At 40.9% G+C, this 19,570-nt stretch overlaps 1 protein-coding gene across 4 annotated transcripts in view; it reads right to left on the reverse strand.

Moving 5' to 3' along the window:
* MAP2K6 (mitogen-activated protein kinase kinase 6) overlaps positions 1–19,570 on the reverse strand; it is a 150,445-nt gene that overhangs the window by 34,014 nt on the left and 96,861 nt on the right. For 3 of the 4 annotated variants that reach the window (XM_025999656.2, XM_072746733.1, XM_025999655.2), the window contains exon 2: positions 9,596–9,662. In XM_025999656.2, coding sequence (XP_025855441.2) covers positions 9,596–9,662 — 67 coding nt within the window. Of the gene's footprint in view, positions 1–9,595; positions 9,663–12,709; positions 13,138–19,570 lie in introns of those variants that run through there. The other variant, XM_072746732.1, reaches the window with a different exon arrangement.

A 19,570-nucleotide genomic window follows, 5' to 3' on the forward strand; every position in this document is an offset into this window, starting at 1 on the left:
AGTTCATCAGTAAAACAAAGTAGTACAAAAGTGTTAATAGTGTGAGATTTGGAATAAACTATATCTGGGTTTAAATGACTTAATCTCTGTGGTGGCTCAATCGGTTGAGCACCCGGCTCTTGATTTTGGCTCAGGTCATGATCTCGAGATTGTGGGATCGAGACCCACATTGGGCGTTGTGCACAGTGGGGAGTCTGCTTAAGATTCTCTCCGTCTCCCTCTGTCCCTCCCCCTCCTCCCTCCGCATGCTCTCATGCTCTCTCTCTCTCTAAAATAAATATTTTTTAAAAATAAAATAAATGACAATCTCTTTGAGCTTCTATTCTTTACCATGAGGTTATTAGCATATCCTGAGATATTCCAAGTAAAATGCTTAGCAGAATGGCTGGCATAGAGTAAATGTCCAATAAATACGAGTGAGGTGTATGTAATTATATAAATACTTATACTCTTCTTCTAAGCCCCAAACTTCTTCTTTCATCCAAGAACACCAATGTGCCCAATTATTCCACCACATTTTTCCACAATGATTTTTAAAAAACAATAATTAGCACATGGTTAACTCACAAAATTCATAAACCATAATAATTCCAAGTCTATCTAGTCCCCATGTTTATAGATGGAAAAAAGGTCCAGAGAGGTGAAGTGACCTTGCCCAAGGTCACAACTAACCCAGGTCTCCCAGTTCGCAGATCAGAATACTTCCTCTTCTATCAGGCTACCTGATGCAGTTGTGAAATTTCTTCCGTATGTAGCACACACACTATCCAGGGGCCATCTCAGCAGCCACAGCTTGGCTGATTTTGTCTCCAGAGAGAAAGCATACAGTGCCCTCATGTATATTTATTTCTACCACCCAGTTTGGTATCAATCCATTTAAGAGAAAGATGTTTGGCTTTGGCCATGCAACTAGCTAGAAGCTCCAAATGCGCTTTCTTAAAATAAATGCACCCAAAGTATCACAACAAAAAGATGAAAGAATCCTAGGGCTGCTAGAGTCCAGGGTGACCAAAGAGACCCAGGTCTTCTTAAGGAGACGTTCCATTCCAGAATAGTCTCTAGAAAAATACAAGGAAAAATGGAAGGAAGGGAAGATGATAGGAAGGGACAAAGGAATCCTAGCCCATAACAATTTGTCCCAGTCCTAATGTGTTATAATTCCGCCCCTTCTGCTGAAACTAACTCAATAAAACAGTAAGGAAAAGGGACACCTGGGTGGCTCAGAGGTTGAGCGGCTGCCTTTGGCTCGGGCTGTGACCCAGGGATCTGGGATCAAGTCCCGCATCGGGCTCTTGCAGAGAGCCCGCTTCTTCCTCTGCCTGTGCTTCTGCCTCTCTCTGTGTGTCTCTCAAGAATAAACAAATAAATCTTTTTTAAAAATAATCTTTAAAGAAAACAATAAGGAAACAATGGGAATGTAAACACAGATATGAACATAAAGTTTTAATGGCAAGCCCTCCCTCACCTCAAAATCCCTCTGAAATGCACTAAAATTAAGTTTTCTATACTAACTTAAAACCAGGGACTGGGTGGGAGAGAATCAGAGGAACACACACACACACACACACACACACACACACTAGGGATGTTTTTATAGATCTTGTGTTTATGAGCAGGGAGGTTTTCTTCAGAAATACTTTCCAGAGGATTCAATTTCTAAAAATCTGATCACTCAGATTTAGAAATTTCTTAAAATTTCCAAAGTGATTTTTCTTTCATCATCAATGATTTGTACTAATTGCAATGGAACTCTGAAATAAAGACGAGTATTACTTGAAACATGTGACAATCATAAACAATGAAAACTCTTCTGCAGTTGTTCAGCACCCTTCCTTTTAAAAAGCATGAAGCAACAGAAAGGTCACTAGTACTTTGGGCTACCTCCGTTTTCTTGCCATCCAAGGAGGGCACAGGGGAAGACCTCTTCTACCTCTGGTATTCCAGGATTCATGCAGGGCTTTGCAAATTATAGCCTGTGGCTCTGCTAAGAATGATTTTTTTTTTCAAGTTTACAAAGTTGTAGGAAGGGGTGCCTGGGTGGCTCAGTGGTTGGGCATCTGCCTTTGGCTCAGGTCATGATCCCGGGGTCCTGGGATCGAGTCCCACATCAGGCTCCTTGCAGGGAGCCTGCTTCTCCCTCTGCCTATGTCTCTGCCTCTCTGTGTGTGTCTCTCATGAACAAATAAATAAAATCTTTAAGGGATGCTTGGGTGGCTCAGAGGTTGAGCATCTGCATCGCCTCAGGGTGTGATCCCGAGTCCAGGGATCGAGCCTGCTTCTCCCTATGTCTATGTCTCTGCGTCTCTCTGTGTATCTCTCATGGATAAATAAATAAATAAAATCTTAAAAAAAAAGTTGTAGAAAAACAAACTACAAAGAATATCCGACAGAGGCCACTGTGGCCCAGGTAGCCTGGAACATTTACTAGCTAGCTGGCCTTTGAAAAAAAAAAAAAAAGTTTGTTGAACTCCAGTATTGTACTAACCCTGCATTATGCCTCTACCGAATAGGAGGGGGTCATGACATCTTCCAGAATGAGAAAAGCACAGAGATTTGCTAAAACCATCTAGCCCACCCGGCCTGAAAATAAAACTCATGCCACTTGAATCTCAGTCTTGACCTAAAGAGAAAGGGACATATGGTGAACTGGGTGCAATGCTTCAGTGAGAATGGGGAAAATTAACAAGGCAGGAAACAACAAATGTTGGAGAGGATGTGGAGAAAAGGGAACCCTCTTACACTGTTGGTGGGAATGTGAACTGGTGCAGCCACTCTGCTTTACCTAAATCTCATTTAATTCTTTAAACACACACACACACACACACACACACACACACACACACACAGAGTCCTACGAGCAGCATTACTCCCGTGGTCCAGATGAGAAACTATTTGGCTCAGAGTTTAACTAACTTGCTCCCAAGAGGTAAAGCCATGGTTTCAGTCCAAGTCTGATGGAATCCAAGGAACCTACTCCCAACACCAAGGCCCCCTCTAATGAAAATGATCAATCCGCCCAAGCCTGAGGCCTTTGGACTCATCAGGTCAGCCAAAAGCACCAAATGATGGAGCCAAGGCTGATGGCTCATATTAGACTAGTTGACACTGTGTTCTGTCCAGGGCTGGGCATATTAGCTTGCCTGGGGCACTGAGTCTCTGCAGGAGGTTCACTGTGGGTGTACGTTCTCTGTTGCTTATTCAATATTTTAGTCCTCTGGGGAAAGAAACAAGCTTATTACAAAATTCCTTCCCTGGAAGGTCAAAGATACTCCAAAGGTCACCTAGTATTAGCCTTTTTTTTTTTTTTTTTTTTTTTGAGAGAGAGAGAGAGAGTACACATGCATACAGGAGCAGGAAGAGGGGGCAGAGGGAGAGAGAGAATCTTAAGCAAGCTCCACGCTCATCAAGCTCCACACTCATCATGGAGCCTGACACGGGGCTCCATCTCACGACCCTGAGATCATGACCTGAGCCAAAAACCAAGAGTTGGACACTTAACCAACTGAGTCACCCAGGTGCCCCTAGTATTTATTGGCTTTTATGAACAATAGGCTTTGTTTGGCTTATTATAATAATTATTTATTTGTAATTCTAAGTAATAAATAATCAGTTTACTGGTTATAAGGACAACTATTGTTCATCTGTTTGACAATATTTACTAAGCATCTACTTAAGCCAGAGACTGTGCCATAGCCTTTGTACAAAATATCTTCTTTAATTTACATAACTCTACCTTAATGTGAAGAGCTGACAACAACAAAAAAGACTAAATAAAGTCCTTCAAAGACGTGGTGAAATTAGAACCCAGAGCCTCACAATGATGTCTTCTCGACTATAGAAGTAAAAGATCCTGCCTCTTGTTTTGCTAGCCACAGACTATTTGACCACACTCTCTACCAGACTGACATGTGGCTCAAAACATATACTTGAAAGACAGAGAGCCCTGACTTTGTATGCCAGCTCTTCCACTTAATTATAATAATTATTAATAATTACTAAGTGGATTAGTAATAATAATAGCAGTGACTTGGAGCAACCTTCTTTGAGAAGTTATAATGGAACTAGGCTAAGCATTTAATAGGGTTATGATACCCACTCCTCACACCAACCACATCACTATTTATTCCCATTGTTCAGAAGGAGAAACTAAGGCTTAGTAGGGGTAGGGAGCTTGCCAAAGGTATTCAACTAGTGAAGTTTAGATCCCAAATGTGAACCTAAGCATTCTAGCTTGAGCCTGAACTCTTACCCATGAAGTGATGCCCAACTGTTCTGAGCACCTGACCTGTACAGATCTGTTTTCTCACTTATGAAGTAAAAGTAACAGTAACTGCCTCCTGAGCTTCTTGGGAGGGTTAACTGGAATAATACTCACTAGCACAGAATCAATTCAGAATTAGCTGTTGCCAATCAAGTATGGGGACAGCTCAGAAACCTGAGCCAAAAACACATTGGCATCAGTTACTCAAAGAAAGAGCTCAAGCAGAGGGACCACACACACGAAACTAGGAAGAATGGAGCTCTGTCCCAGGATATTTATTTTTGTGTAGTACGGCAGAAGAAGGCAGGGTATAAATGGTAAGAGTCACCAAGCCAAACCTAAAATATCGCCAAGAAAAACACAAAATGTGGAAGCTACTTCTTTAGGACTACAAATATAAGAATCGGTATTAAAATACAACTACTAATAATAAGGCTCTCCATGAGCTAAAGTGGTCTAGTCTATAATAATAAAGCGATGCTCTTGGCTTTACACAGTGAAAAAGAAAATCATATTCAAAGTTTATTCTAACACATGAGGGAAAGACAACACAGAAACTATGTTTATCATTGCGTAGGTTTTTATTCATTTGTTTATACCAAGGAAGGATTTATTGTGGCTTTCATAAAATTCACAAAATACAGAAAATCAATATAAGGTAGAAGAAAATGAGGACTAAAAATTTAAAGGGAAGGAATGTAAGACAACTGGAAGGGTGACATAAGAAAGTATCCAAAAAACGGGCACCAGGGTGGCTCAATCAGTTAAGCATGTGACTCTCAATTTCAGCGCAGGTTTTCATCTCAGAGCCCTGAGTCAAGCTCCATGCACTCAGTGGGGAGTCTGCTTGAGTTTCTCTGTCCCTCTCCTTCTGTCCCTTCCCCTCTCGCACACATGCTCTCTAAATAAATAAATATTTTTTTAAAAATCAATAAATAAATAAATAAATATTTTTTAAAAAAATAAATAAATAAATAAATAAATATTTTTAAAAAAATCAATAATATTCGTAAACCTCAGTAAGACTGATACAAACTACAAGAGAGAAGGCACAGATTACCAATCTCAGGAAAAACTGGGATATCACATGTCCTGCAGCCATTCAAAGAATAATTAGGAAATACTAGAAGCTATGTTACTCTTATAGATTCAACAACTTAGGAGAAATGGACCAGTTTCCTGAAAACCTACAACCACCCAAACTTGAAAAACAGATCATCTGTAGAGTCCTACAACCATTACAGAAATTGATTTTGTATTTTAAAAGCTCCAGGAAAAAAGAAATATATTGGCTCATTTTGTTTCACTGGAGAATTTTAGCAAACATTTTTAAAAAAGAATTAATACAGATTTTATGTGTCTACCAGGAAAAAAAAAAAAAAAAAACACAGAAGAAACTCTTAACAATTCATTTTATGAGGCCAAATTACCTTAATGTCAAAACCAGAAAATAATAACACAATGGAAAAAAAAAAAGAACTCCAAACAACCCACTACAGATGAACATCTCTCATGCATTTAGATGCAAAAATCCTCAACAAAATTTCAACAGATTGAATCCAATGACATATAAAAAAAAATGTACCACAACCAAGTGAGATTTATTTTGGGTATGCAAAGCTAGTTTAATATTTAAAAATCAATCATAATGCAATCCATATAAACAGTACAAAGAAGAAAAATCTATGATTGTGTCAAGTGATGCACAAAGAAGCACTTAACAAAAATTCAACACACATTAACAATAAAAACCCTCAATACCCCATGACTAGAGAGGAACTTTTTCAACCCTCAATTTACAAAAACCTAACATCATGCCTAATGGTAGGATATTGAATGCTTTCCCTGTAACAACAAAGCAAGGTTGCCTGCTCTCACCAATCTTATGTGACACAGTACTGGATATTCTTGCTATTGAAATAAAGCAAAAAAATAATAAAAGCTTTTAAAAATACAGTTCAGAAAGGAAGAAGGAAAACTGTCTCTATTTGCAAATGGCATGACTATCTACATAGAACTCTAAAAAATCTACAAAAATGAAAAAAAAAAAAAAACTCTACAAAAACACTCCTAGAACTTCTAAGTGAATTCAGTATGGTCACAGATTATAAGAGCAATACAGAAAAATCTATTGTATTTCAATACACTGACCCTAAATGGGTGGAAACCGAAATTTTAAATGGAGTATCATTTATGGTTACCTCCACAAAATGAAATACTTAGGTAAAAATCTTCACAACCCCTAATGCAAAGAGTTTGTATGATGAAAACTATAAAATATTGGTGAAAGACATCAAAGAAAATCTAAAGACTTGCTACTTGCTACCAGGTTCGTGGACTAGGAGACAGTGTAGTCAAGATGTCAGTACTCCCTAAATTGATTTAAAGGTTCAACATAATTCCTACCAAAATCTCAGCAAGTCCATCTGTAGACATAGATGAGCTACTTCTAAAACTAATATGGAAAGAAAAGCCCTAAAATAGCCAAAATTATCTTGAAACATAAGAACAAAGTGTGGAGCAATGGGTTCTTTAAATTGTCACCAAAAGCACGACCCATAAGAGGAAAAATTGCTAGGCGGGATTTAATCAAAATAAAAGGATGAGGAGAAAATGTTTTCAAATCACATATCTGACAAACTCCTCGTGTCTAGAATATAGAAAGGAGTCTCAAAACTCAACGTTAAAAAAGGTAATCTAATTAGGAAGCAGGCAAAGACGTGCACAGATATTTCACCATCAAAGATACAGGGATGGGAAATAAACACCTAAAAATACTCAGCAGCATTAGCCACTAGAGAAATGAAAATGAGAACTGCAATGATATGATATTATACATCGATCAGAATGACCAAGGGGGCACCTGGGGTGGCTCAGTCAGTTAAGTGCCCGATTCTTGATTTCAGCTCAGGTCAAGATCTCAGGGTCATGAGACAGAGTCCTCTGTCAGGCTCCATGCTCAGCAGGGAATCTCCTTGAGATACTCTCTCCCTCCCCTTTCGCCCCCCCCCACCCCCCAATTTGCACTTTCTCTTTCTCACACACACAAATAAATATTTTTCTAAAAATGAATGACTAATATGGGAAACAGTGTTAATGTTGGCAAGGATGCAGAGAAACTGGATCATTCATAAATTGCTAATAAGAATGTAAAATGGTACAACCACTCTGGAAAATACTTTGGAAGTTATTTCAAAAATGGACTTACCATATGACCCAGCAACTGCACTACTGGACATATGTCCATGGGGAAATGAAGACTTATTTTCACGCAAGAACTTGCTATGGTCATAACAGCCCCAAAGTGGAAACTACCCATATCTTCTTCTAAGGCTAAAGGGTTAAAAGAAACCATGGTATATCCATACCATGGAATGGATTCAGTAATAATGAGGAAAGAATTATTGATACAAGGAACAATTTGAATGAACCTCAAAGAAACTACGTGGAATGGAAAAGCCAATCTCAAATAGATGCATGATTCCGTTTATGCAGCAACCATGAAAACAAAATGGAAATGTGGAACAGATTAGTGGTTGCCAGAGGGTTAGGACTGGGGGTTAGAGGTAGGTGTGGCTCTAAGGGAATAACACCAAAGAGTCTTGTGGGGTTGATACAATTGAGTATCTTGATTATGGTAGTGGTTCCATAAGGCTACACACGTGATAAAATTGCATAGAGCTACACACACACACACACACACAAATGCACACACAAGAACTTAGAATACTGGTGAGATTTGAATAAGTTCTAGGTTTACACCAATGCCACTCTGTTTTGATATTTTGCTGCAATTGTGTGAGATGTTAACATGGAGGAGAGGACACAAACCAGGGGAAGAGTATATGGGATCTCCCAGTGCATTTCTTTGTGATGTCCTGTGAATCTACAATCATTTCAAGTGGAAAAGTTTCAAAAGTCTATGACATAGAGTCCTATGCAGATAGTACAGGGAAGCAATATATTTGAGTCTAAACTCTTGAGAAACCAATCAGAGGGGAGAAGTTATGAATTACACAGGTCACAGGTCCACAGGAAAAAAAAAAACAACAACCAAAAGGGCCAGAAAAAAAAAAGAAATCTCTCTCCATAGCAGATATGAAAAGAACCTAGTCCTGTAGGGCCTCACTAAAGGAACTGTCTAAGGTGAGTGTGGCCCTTGAGCTACCCTGAGGAGTGGCTCTCCACTCGGCTCCATACTTCAATGTTCTTGAACCGAACATTTCTTCATACCACTCCTGGAATAGCCAATGGTCTCAACAAAGTCTTACAGTAGACATGATCAGAACATTCCACCACCAGAAGGGGCAATTTCTGATAGGATGAATCATGGTGAAGGCCAAAAACCTTTAGAAAGGGAGACACTTTTGTAGAGATGAGCAAAGGCCTTTGGTCTCGAGCTTCCACTGGGATGGCCTTTCCTTATACTTGCTCTGCCTCTCTTGTACTTCTGTTCCGAATTTTTTCCTTGCAATTTCCATTCCTCCCAAGGAGATGCTTTGTAATAACATAGTCATACCTCCAGCGGGACAGGAGGTATTCTCACCACCCCACAGAGAGAAAAAGAAATAAGAGGGAGGCTAAAGGAGAGGGTAATCCTGCTTCACCGGGACTTGAGCTCACTTAGGGATTTGGGCCAAAGCCTCTGCTAATTAAAATTAAAAAGTTCCTTTACTTCATTTTGTCTTCTATTTATATGGGACAGGATTTAGGTGTCAGGATGCTGAGTCCTTACCAAATACCATCTTTCCATCTCAACCCAAGTTTTATAGTCGTGGCTCTCACAGGGATTTGCTTATTTGCTCAAGTCTATGTGGAAAAGGCAAAAAAATCCACATCCAGGGACCTTTCTGAACTTCATAGGACCCCATCTGCCAAATGCATTTGTGACACTCCATTTTCTGCCAACCAGTAAGGTGAGACGCTGAGTTCAAAGCTCTCCATTCAACATAGACTGACTGACCTGATTATTTCAGGTCTCAGAGCAGGGAGCCCATGGCTCCCTGCTTTAAAGGGCTCTTCTTGGAACGCCTCAGTGGCTCAGTGGCTGAGTGTCTGCCTTTGGCTCAGGTCGTGATCCTGGGGTCCTGGGATCGAGTCCTGTGCCAGGCTCCCCAGAAGAAGCCTGCTTCTCCCTCTGCCTATGTCTCCGCCTCAATCTGTGTGTCTCTCATGAATAAATAAATAAAATCTTTTTAAAAGGGGGGGGGCTCTTCTTTCTAGCAGTGATTTCCATAGTCAAGGCATTGCTCATCAGCCCAAAAATGAACTCCCCTTCCCTGGAAATCTGTAAAGTGAAGTGTTTGGAGTAAGACGATGATCTTGTCAACTTACGTGGAACTGGTCTGAGGTTGTTCAAATGCTTCTTTTGGAATTTTAAGACCAGGGTTCCGCTTCCTGCCTACGGGGAAAGACATAAGCATAAAGTTAAGGTCTGTATTACAGCATGAGTGTGGGGACAGAGACACTGCAGCAGAAGTGAAGGAGAAAGGGCTAGCCTGGGAACGTGGAGCTCTTACCTCCTCATTCAAAAACCCCACCTCCTAGCCAGGAAGTCTGTGAGTGACCAGCACCCAAGCACCAGGCAAAGCACAGCTTCCCAAATGCAGATCGTGGTCATGGGTGACGTTTTTCACCACTTAAGGATGAAACTATCAGGGGCACCTGGGTGGCTCAGTGGTTGAGCATCTGCCTTTGGCTCAGGGCATGATCCTGGGTCCTGGGATCGAGTCCCACATCAGGCCCCCTGCATGGAGGCTGCTTCTCCCTCTGCCTATATCTCTGCCTCTCTCTCTCTCTCTCTCTCTCTCTCTCTCTCTGTGTGTCTCTCATGAATAAGTAAATAAAATCTTAAAAAAAAAAAAAAGGGATGAAACTACCGGTATAAGAATGCTAACTCTCTTTACTCAGGAGAGCTGCCCTCTTCTCCCTGCTGAGAGGTGGTTGTTTCAACTTCTTCGTTCTTTCCTGTACATAATAATGGTGGATGGTAAATGGTAGCTACAGAATTTCTCCTTTTCAATGTCAGTCAAATATAATCACCCTTATCTCAGTATCTTATAACTTTCTAATTTGATCTGTAAACAACTGATAGAGTTAACTATGGAGGGAGAATAAACAATACCTTCCCACTCCTCTGCCCTGCCCATTTGTCAACCACCTGCCATAAGCTGAAACACCTAAAGGAGGGAGAGAGTAATATTTATTTACATTTACCCTGTTCCAAAAAGGAATAAGATAACAGATGGGCTCGTGCAGGGAGGTTATCACTTCTTTTGGGGCCAGGTGGGATTGTAACCCACGTGTTCATCTCTGGATTGAAACTGCAGAGACTTTGGCTCAAATAATCTTGTTGATGAATAAAAAAGAACAGGCTGACAGGGCACCTGGGTGGCTCAGTTAGTTAAGCATCCAACTCTTGATTTGGGCTCAGGTTCCTATGATCGAGCCCCGTGTCAGGCTCTGTGCTGGGCATGGAGCCTGCTTAAGATTCTCTGTCTCTCCTCTCCTCTTGCCCCTCCCCCATATCTCAAGGGAAAAAAAAAAAAAAAAAAAAAGAACGCACTGAGAAATGCCAGCTCAGGAGACAGATCCAAGAAAATAGTCTCTTAAGGCCCCAGAATATTCCTCACCTAAGGAGATCCTGTATCTCTTCCTGCTTGGCAGGGGAAACCAAAACAGATCTGGATAGAAGGCAGATAGTTCTACTTTCTTTTCTCCCCTTTGCTCTACATTGCAGGGGTGTACTACAGCAATGACACCAGCCCTGGACAAAGCCCTTGATAGAGATTCTCAAGATGCAAAGAAACATAAGACATCAAGAATATAACCTCCTTACAGGAAAATGACATCCAAAGACTTCAGTAACTGTTGAACATCAGAGAGCCAACAATAACCCAGCCAGGATCAGAATCTAGGTCTCCGACACCCAAGTCACAGCTTATTCTCCTATTCTACAATGGAAGGAGTTCAGAGATGGGGGGTGGGGAGGCAAGAGGAGCATGAGATTTTGAGCTTTTAAAAAACCAGTTTACATCTAGTATTTCCCTCACCAAGTAACCTCCAGAGTCACTTTTCAACTGACTCTCAATATCCTCAACTGTAAAATGGGGAAATAATACTAATCCCTACCTTATTGGGCTGGATAGGAAGGCCGGGGGTATCACATATGAACGAACAGACTTATCTTAAGTAGCGGTTAATTATAATCATTTAGAGAAAGGATCTGTACAGTCTCAATAAAACAGAGTAAGTCATTTAAGAAATTCATGAGTGGAACTGGTCAGATTATCTCAGTCCAAGATAATGTGTAACTGACTCTTTTTCTCTATGCCTTCAGAATCCAAAATCAAGACCAACTCTGCCAAGTTGTATAAAGCCAAGAAAAAATATGCTTGGCAGTAGCCAAGGCAGAGAAAGCCTTTCAGGTCCACCTTCATTGTAACAGGTTTTCTCAAATGCTCTCCTACTTTGGACTCATCTATGTGTTTCATAAGACTCAAAACTCACTATGTACTTTCCTCCTCCTGGAGCTCAGATGTCTGCTTAGCACACACTACTAAGTTAGTCAGTTAGACAATATGTAAAGCCTTGTCCATACATATGGTGGATAATACAAGGAGCTGTGCTGTATCCCAGGAACGATGATAAGTGCTGGATCTGATAGTGAAAATCCAAATAGATGTAGTGGCCTAATTCCAATGGTTCCTCTCCATGGGTCTCAGTTAAATTGACAGAGGATGCTACTTTAAATGGGATACTCTAGTGAGGAATGAACGACAAGTGCCATTTGTCCAGATGACCACATCTCTACTCCCACCCAGGTGCCAGGTAATTCAGATAATCCCAGCAGATACAACCCTGTAGTCCTCTCCATTAAAACAAAATAAAACCAAAGTTAAATATATTTTGCCTGTGAAAAAAGGCTCCCCCGATGCCATTTAAGCAAACCAAAGTTATATTCCCGTATCTCTCTCTTCTTCATTTCTAACTCAGCTCTGACAAGATAGATGTCAAGAGAGAGAGCTATTTATGGGGAAAACTGCCTTTGAAAAATAGAGCAATGCAATTCTCTACCATAGCAATTGATTATTAACAATTCACTATTCTACTATAACTCAACAAATCATTGAAACGTCTATGCAAAGAAGGAGTAAATGAAAGGGAGAGGGAGAGAAAGAGAGAGAGAGAGAGAGAGAGAGAGAGAGAGAGAGAGACCCTTGGCATAGAGACTAAAGGAATAAATGACCAAAACAAAAATAAAGTCTTCCAGGTGTGAGAAAAAAAGGCTCCTGCTTCTCTTCTGACAGCAATAAGACAACTACTTGCAAAAGATACCAAACCTGGTTGAATTACACAGTTATAACATACCCTGCATTCATTTTCCATAGTGCATCAAATCAAACAAAAATCGCAGACACATGCACCAAAATTCCACAATTCACTTACTTGCCCATCACTGAAAGAGGAGCCCAGTAAGAGGCCAGGAGTGACTCGGATGAGGTTTTCAAGGCTGCAGGCAAGGCTAGCAGAAGAACACCACACACAAGGCATTCTTTGCTTAGCTCTGAAGACCACACTTCAGCAGAGAGAAGCAGCACTGAATAGACTCCACCCTCTCAAGTGCAGATTGCAGCAAACCTCTCTGAGTTTATTGTTCCCAGCAAACCGCAACTTCACAAAGAAAGAAGGAAAAGTGGGTCCATTTGGACACCAAGGCGTGACACTAACCGTTACCCCGACATGGAAGAAAACAAATCTATAAAGGAATTCTGGACAGTCATGCATGCTCCAGCCTTTCTATAAATGCTTCTTTCATTTCTTAAAAGAAAGAAAAACGATATGTGGTCAGTTCCCAGCTGTGTTTATTTCAAAGCAATCTGTTCCCCCTGCAAGGCCTGCCAACACCTGACGTTAACATTTAACACCACGTTGATAGAAAGAAAGAAAGAAAGAAAGAAAGAAAGAAAGGAAGGAAGGAAGGAAGGAAGAAAGAAAGAAAGAAAGAAAGAAAGAAAGAAAGAAAGAAAGAAAGAAAGAAAGAAAGAAAGAGGAAGAAAGAAACTCAGCAAGGAAGAAATGTAAATGATACAACTAAGTGCCCAAGTGCGTTAAATGGCCCTTTCCCTTGATAGGCTGAAGCAAACACGGAAAACATATCAGAAAATAGGCTCTGTGTTGTGTCACATGCTAGTAACCACCTTCTCAGAATGAGAGAATTCCTGTGTCCTCCTACAGACCTCGATTGTTGGTACAATCTGCAAAGGGTAAGCCTCGTTGGCTTGCCTGAGCATTTGCAGTGCTATATTACATCAGCCTGGGCCACACCCAGGCTTGTTTTCTCTGAAAATGTAGCCCCACCACACACATATATTTGCAAAATTCATCTTAAACCAAAGCCGGGTCATTATAATCCTGGCCCGGAGCAAAATGGCACTGGAAAATAAAAACCTTGCCAATAGTTAGCAAACATTTCCCAGGCCACAGAAATGTTCACTAGCTTTGACCATACCGAAAATGATGGGGTACACAAGACCTATTGCTCAGTACCCACGCGGACGGGCTATGTACAAAGAGCTTCTCTCATGTGCCTTATTACATAAAACAGAAGACTGTGAGCCAGTGCCAACCCAAACAGCAAGAGAATCCCACAGGGTCAACAGAAGGTGGCATCATGAGGATACGCTGACGCCTAAATATTTGTCAGCTTGGCCGAGAGGTTGGGGGGCATGATTATGAGGGTTTATGATTATTGACACAGCTTTACAAAAGGATGGCATCGCTTCCAGTGCCAGATTTATTTTAAAAATCTGTTTCCCAACGTGAATGGGATTTCCAGCCAAGTAACTGGCAACCTGGAAGCCTTGGCTGCCCTCTCTTTAATACTTGCATCTAGGCTTAAGTCCCAAGGGGAGCTGGCACTGAAATCGGCAGAGGAGTGTCATTAGATGTTATTAAATTGCGATGATCAGAGGCAAAGCAGCTAACAGAGCAGGGCAGAGGGAAGGGAGTGCAGGGAGAAAGCTGACTTTGCAACAGCGATAGGACGCAGATGCTTCCATTCCCCCTGAAACCCCTGGATCTCACCCACCACTGAGACTCCAGCCAGTGTGCCAACCTCCTTCAGAACTACATAAGATTTAGAGAAAGAAAGCTGACAAGTTTGTGTTAAAACGTGCAGTCATTTTGATTTCAAGGAGGGAGATGGATTTCAAGGAGGGAGATGGATCTTTGTGCTGCTTCTGCCTAGAAGGCTCTAGCCCTCTTGTGGACAGGAAGCCAAATTTCCATACCCAGCTCTTTTATCATACACCCCCACAGAACCCTCCCAGACCTTCCTGAACACCCCTTCAGGGTCACAGTCCACATGTCCAGTTTTCATATCCTAGCATCTCACACAGAATGTGAACTCAATGCACTTTACAGAACCTGGGACACTTTAGCTTAAAATGTCCACTCTGTCTCTGTTGGCAAGGATACCAATAGGTGCGGCCACTCTGGAAGGCAGTATGAGGGTTCCTCAAAAACCTAAAAATATAACAACCCTCCAATCCAGGAATTGCACTACTGGGTATTTACCTAAAGAATACAAAAACACTAGTTCAAAAGGATATGTACACCCCTATGTTTATTGTATCATTATTTACAATAGCCAAATTATGGAAGCAGCCCAAGTGTCCATCAACAAATAAATGGATGAAGATATGGTAGACACACACACACACACACACACACACACACAAAACGGAATATTATTCACCCATCAAAAAGAATGAAATGCTAAAATGATAAATTTCCAACAATGTCGATGGAGCTAAAGAGTATAATGCTAAGTGAAACGAGTCAGAGATTTCACTCTTATGTGGAACTTAAGAAACAAAACAAATGAACAAAGGAGGAGAAAAGAGAGAGGAGGACAAACCAAGGAAGAGACTCTTAACTAAAAAAGAACAATGCGGACTCCTGGGCGGCTCCATCGGGTAAGTGTCTACCTTCAGGTTGGGTCATGATCCCAGGGTCCTGGGATTGAGCCCGGCATCTGGCTCCTTTCTCCTCAGGAAGCCTGGTTCTTCTTCACTCTCTGCCTGCTGCTCTGCCTATTTGTGCTCTCTCTCTCTCTCTCTCTCTTAATCTGTCAAATGAATAGATGAAATCTTTAAAAAATAAATAAAAAATAAAAAGAACAAACTGATGGTTACCCCCAAGGAAGGTGGGGTGGGGGATGGGAGAAATAGGTGATGGGGACTAAGGAGTGCATTTGTTGTGATGTACAAAACTGTTGAGATACTGCACTGTACACCTGAAACTAAAATAACACTGTACATTAACCATATTGGAATTAAAATTTAAAAACTTAATAAATAAAAAAATGAATAGCTTAAACCCCTTACAAAAATGTCCAATCTGTCTCAGATGGCTCTCCATGACTGTCCTCCATTTATATTCCTCATACCATTTCTCATAATCCCGCATTATGTTTGCATTTATGTGTTTACTTCTGCATTTATTACTTGTTTAGCATCTATCTTCCCAGTATGGGTTCCATTATGGTAGTGATTTCGCTCACTGCCTGCACATCGTAAATAGTTGTCGACTGAATATTTATTTATTACTTTCTCAACTGTTTTGAATGTGAGTATTGAGCCCTTGAAATAATAGAAAAAAGAAACTGGAGTAGAAATAGCACAAACTAGGCAGCCTGGTGGCTCAGCGGTTTAGTGCCGCCCTCAGCCCGGGGTGTGCTCCTGGAGACGCAGGATCGAGTCCCACATCGGTCTCCCTGCATGGAGCCTGCTTCTCCCTCTGCCTGTGTCTCTGCCTCTCTCTCTCTCTCTCTCTCTCTCTCTCTCTCTCTGTGACGCTCATGAATAAATTAAATCTTTAAAAAAAAAAAAGAAATAGCACAAACTTAAATACCAATAGACCTCAGTTTAAATTCCAGCTGTGCCACTTATTAACATGGTGAACTTGAACACATTTCTTAAACCTAGTTTCCTTGCCTGCTAATGGGAGATGAGAGACTTGGGTCATTGAGAGGCTCAGTGGGCACAATATGTGTGAAGATATCTAGCAGGATCTAACAGCTAACAGGCGCTTAATATATACCAATTTCTTTTCTCCTTTGCATGGTTGTCCTTAAATTTTTTTAAAAATATGACCTAAATAGACTGTTCCCTGTATGGGCAGCTTATTTCTTCAGATGTCCTCCTCTGTTCTTCCTCTCTTATGTGATTTATGTTAAAATTACAGTTTTCAAGCAGCTCATCAATTTGGAACTATATTCTCTTGGTTCCCACTGACCATGGGAATGATTCCAGCTCTACAGACTCAGGATCTCTGGGAGTGTGGCCTCTGACTCCACATCTTTCTTTACGAAGGACTTACTGTTTAAAGAGCAGTCTGAAGTTCACAACAAAATTGAAGGGAAGATACAGAGAGTCCCCATATGCCCCCTGTCCCCTGCCTTGCCATCATCAACATCCCCACCAGAGTGGCGCACGTGTTACAACTGATGAATTTACACTGATGAATCGTTATCACCCCCAAGTCCATAGTTTACATTGAGCTTCACTCCTGGTGTTGTACATTCTACGGGTTTGGATAAGTGTATACTGATATATGTGACATATACTGACATATACAGACATGTTTGGATATCACTATAGTACCACATGGAGTATTTTCACTGTCCTAAAAACCCTCTGTGCTCTGCCTATTTATCCCTCCTTCTCCCCAACCCTTAGCAACCACTGGTATCCTTTAACTGTCTCCATAGTTTTGGCTCTTCCAGAATGTCATATAGTTAGAAACATACTGACTGGCTTCTTTCACTTAGTGATATTCCTTTATCTTTTCTCAGCTTGATAGCAAATTTCTTTTTAGCATTGAATACTATGCCATCGTCAGAACGTGCCACAGTTCATCTACCGACAGGCATCTTGTTGCTTCTAAGTTTTGGCAGCTATGAATAAAGCTCCTATAAACATCTGTGTGCAGGTTTTCATGTGGACATATGTTTTTAATTCCTTTGGGTAAATACCAAGGAATGTGATTGCTGGATCATATGGTAAGACTATGTTAGTCTTATACGAAACTGCTAACCTGTCTTCCAAAGTGGCTGCATTACATAGTTTTTTTTTTTTTTTTTTTTTTTTTTTTAACTCTCCACAAATGATTGAATGTTCTAGCCAGGGTCAAGAACACCTTGTCAAGTATATGTCTAAGTAGAGTGTCTCCTTTTTTCACCATTTCTTTCTTTATGATGATAAGGTCACATTCCGCCCAGTCTCTGGTACTTCCCCCACCACCAATCAGTTCTTTGTGGCTAGTAAGAAATTCCAGATGAAGCTCCTAATGGGGCTATCTCTATCTTTGAGCTGAAACTGTTAATAACTCACCAAAGTAGACACTACAAGGAACAAGAAGTTCATCAAGCTACAAATTCTGCTTTGAAAGAGGCGATAAGAAAAACCAGTTCCTGTAATATCAGAGTACCTGTGATGTACAGTACAACTACTGCATCATGAATACATGTGAGGTTCAAAGCAGAAGAGGGAAATGAAAAAAAAAATGATCTCACAGGGGAAGTGGTATTTTAGGTGGTCCTTTGACCACTGGTAGGATTTAAGGCTACATGAGGATTTATTATCTTATTAGGTCTTTTTTTTTTTTACATATTTAAATGTTTCCATTATAATTTTTTTTTTTTAAGTAATGGGTAGGATTTTGGCAACCAGAATGCAGAAATACAACAGTGAGATTCTAAGCAGAATGAGGATGAGCTCCCAGTGGTAGTGAGAAGGACCTGTGGTAGAGTCAAAAAAATTGTGAGTTGTCTACTCTAGACAAAGTGAAGGATAGTACTACAGAGAAAAATGAAAGCAGAGGTTGGAGCCAAAGATTGGAAGACCAAAACTAATAATATTTAAATTTCAGGTTTAAGAAAAGGAGTCATCTATGCTGTTCAGTTGAAGAGGTCATGTCATGTCATCCACATTTCAAAAAAATAATGTAACAAGATGAATCTAATATCTGCAGAATATTTGGAAATAGGGTACACACACACACACACACACACACACACATCCATATATACAGACCTTGGCATTTTAAGCTTCCAGGTCTTTGCTTATGTTTTGCCCAAAATGCTGTCCTCACTTGTCTCTACTGCTCAACTTTAACTCTCAGCTCAAGCATGTTCTCTTCCATGGAGCCTTCCATAAAAACATGCAGGAAAATGCTCCTCACCTGTCTGGTTGCAGTAGTCTGAATATATATTTAATGCCTCCCTTCCTACATGGATTGAAACCCATCTGCTCCCCCTTGCGTCACACTGGACCGCAAGCTCTTCAAAGCCATCCCCCATGTTTCACCCATGTAGGAGTTAAGCACTACACCCAAGAAGTAAGAGGCAGCGACCACAGCAATCTGTCTGATAAATAAGCTGCTTAAATTTCATGGGGGCAACACCCCTAGGCTCTAGAAATTCACTGGATTAGAGGTGTAGAAGATTAGAAGATAAGCAGCAGCAGGACCAGCAGCAGCAGTAGTAGTATTACAGGTGGTAGTAGTAATAGTAGTAGTAATTTGGCTTTTCCACACCTAAATGAAATTTGAGTGAATGTGGAAAGTCAGGCCAATTGGGGTAGGTGGTGGGGAGAAGGCGGATAATGAATTCCAATGCAGACATGTTAAGTGTAAGATGTGGGGTGACCTCTGACAGATTTCAAGCAGATGAATGGAGCTTAAGGCTGGGTGGGGGTTGGGGGTGGGGAGTAAATACACAGATCTGGGAGTGACACACAGAGGTAAAGAGTTGAATGAGAGTCAGGGAAACAAAAAGAGCAAGAGAATGACAGGCAGTCAAGGCAAGAACATTTTGACAGAATGAGATGTGAATGAAGAATCAGTGAAGGACACAAAGAATTGCGGGATGCGTCAAAGAGGAATAAGCCAGAGCATTTAGAGAAGCACTCATTTAGAAATGGTCCTGTTTTCAGAGAATGAAAGCACTCAGCAGACTCTTCTTACAACCTCATGTGATTGAAGCTCTTTTTTTTTGAGACCAGATCGAGCTGAACTATGTTTTGTCGTGTCAACAATTTGATGCTGACTATGTGTTCTTGAAAGAACCTAACAGCAAATCACAGTCAATGCCCTTTACTTGTGGTCTGGGCCCAGCGTGAAGGTAGGAGGCAGGCAGTGGTTAGGTGGGGAATCCCCACAGTCTGCGCTCACCTTCCTCATTTATGTGCTGCTTCATTCATGAGTCTTTATCGAGAGGAAATGTAGTCATACGTAGTCATACGG

The sequence above is a fragment of the Vulpes vulpes genome, chromosome 2, assembly GCF_048418805.1.
Source record: "Vulpes vulpes isolate BD-2025 chromosome 2, VulVul3, whole genome shotgun sequence".
Classification (NCBI taxonomy): Eukaryota; Metazoa; Chordata; class Mammalia; order Carnivora; family Canidae; genus Vulpes; species Vulpes vulpes.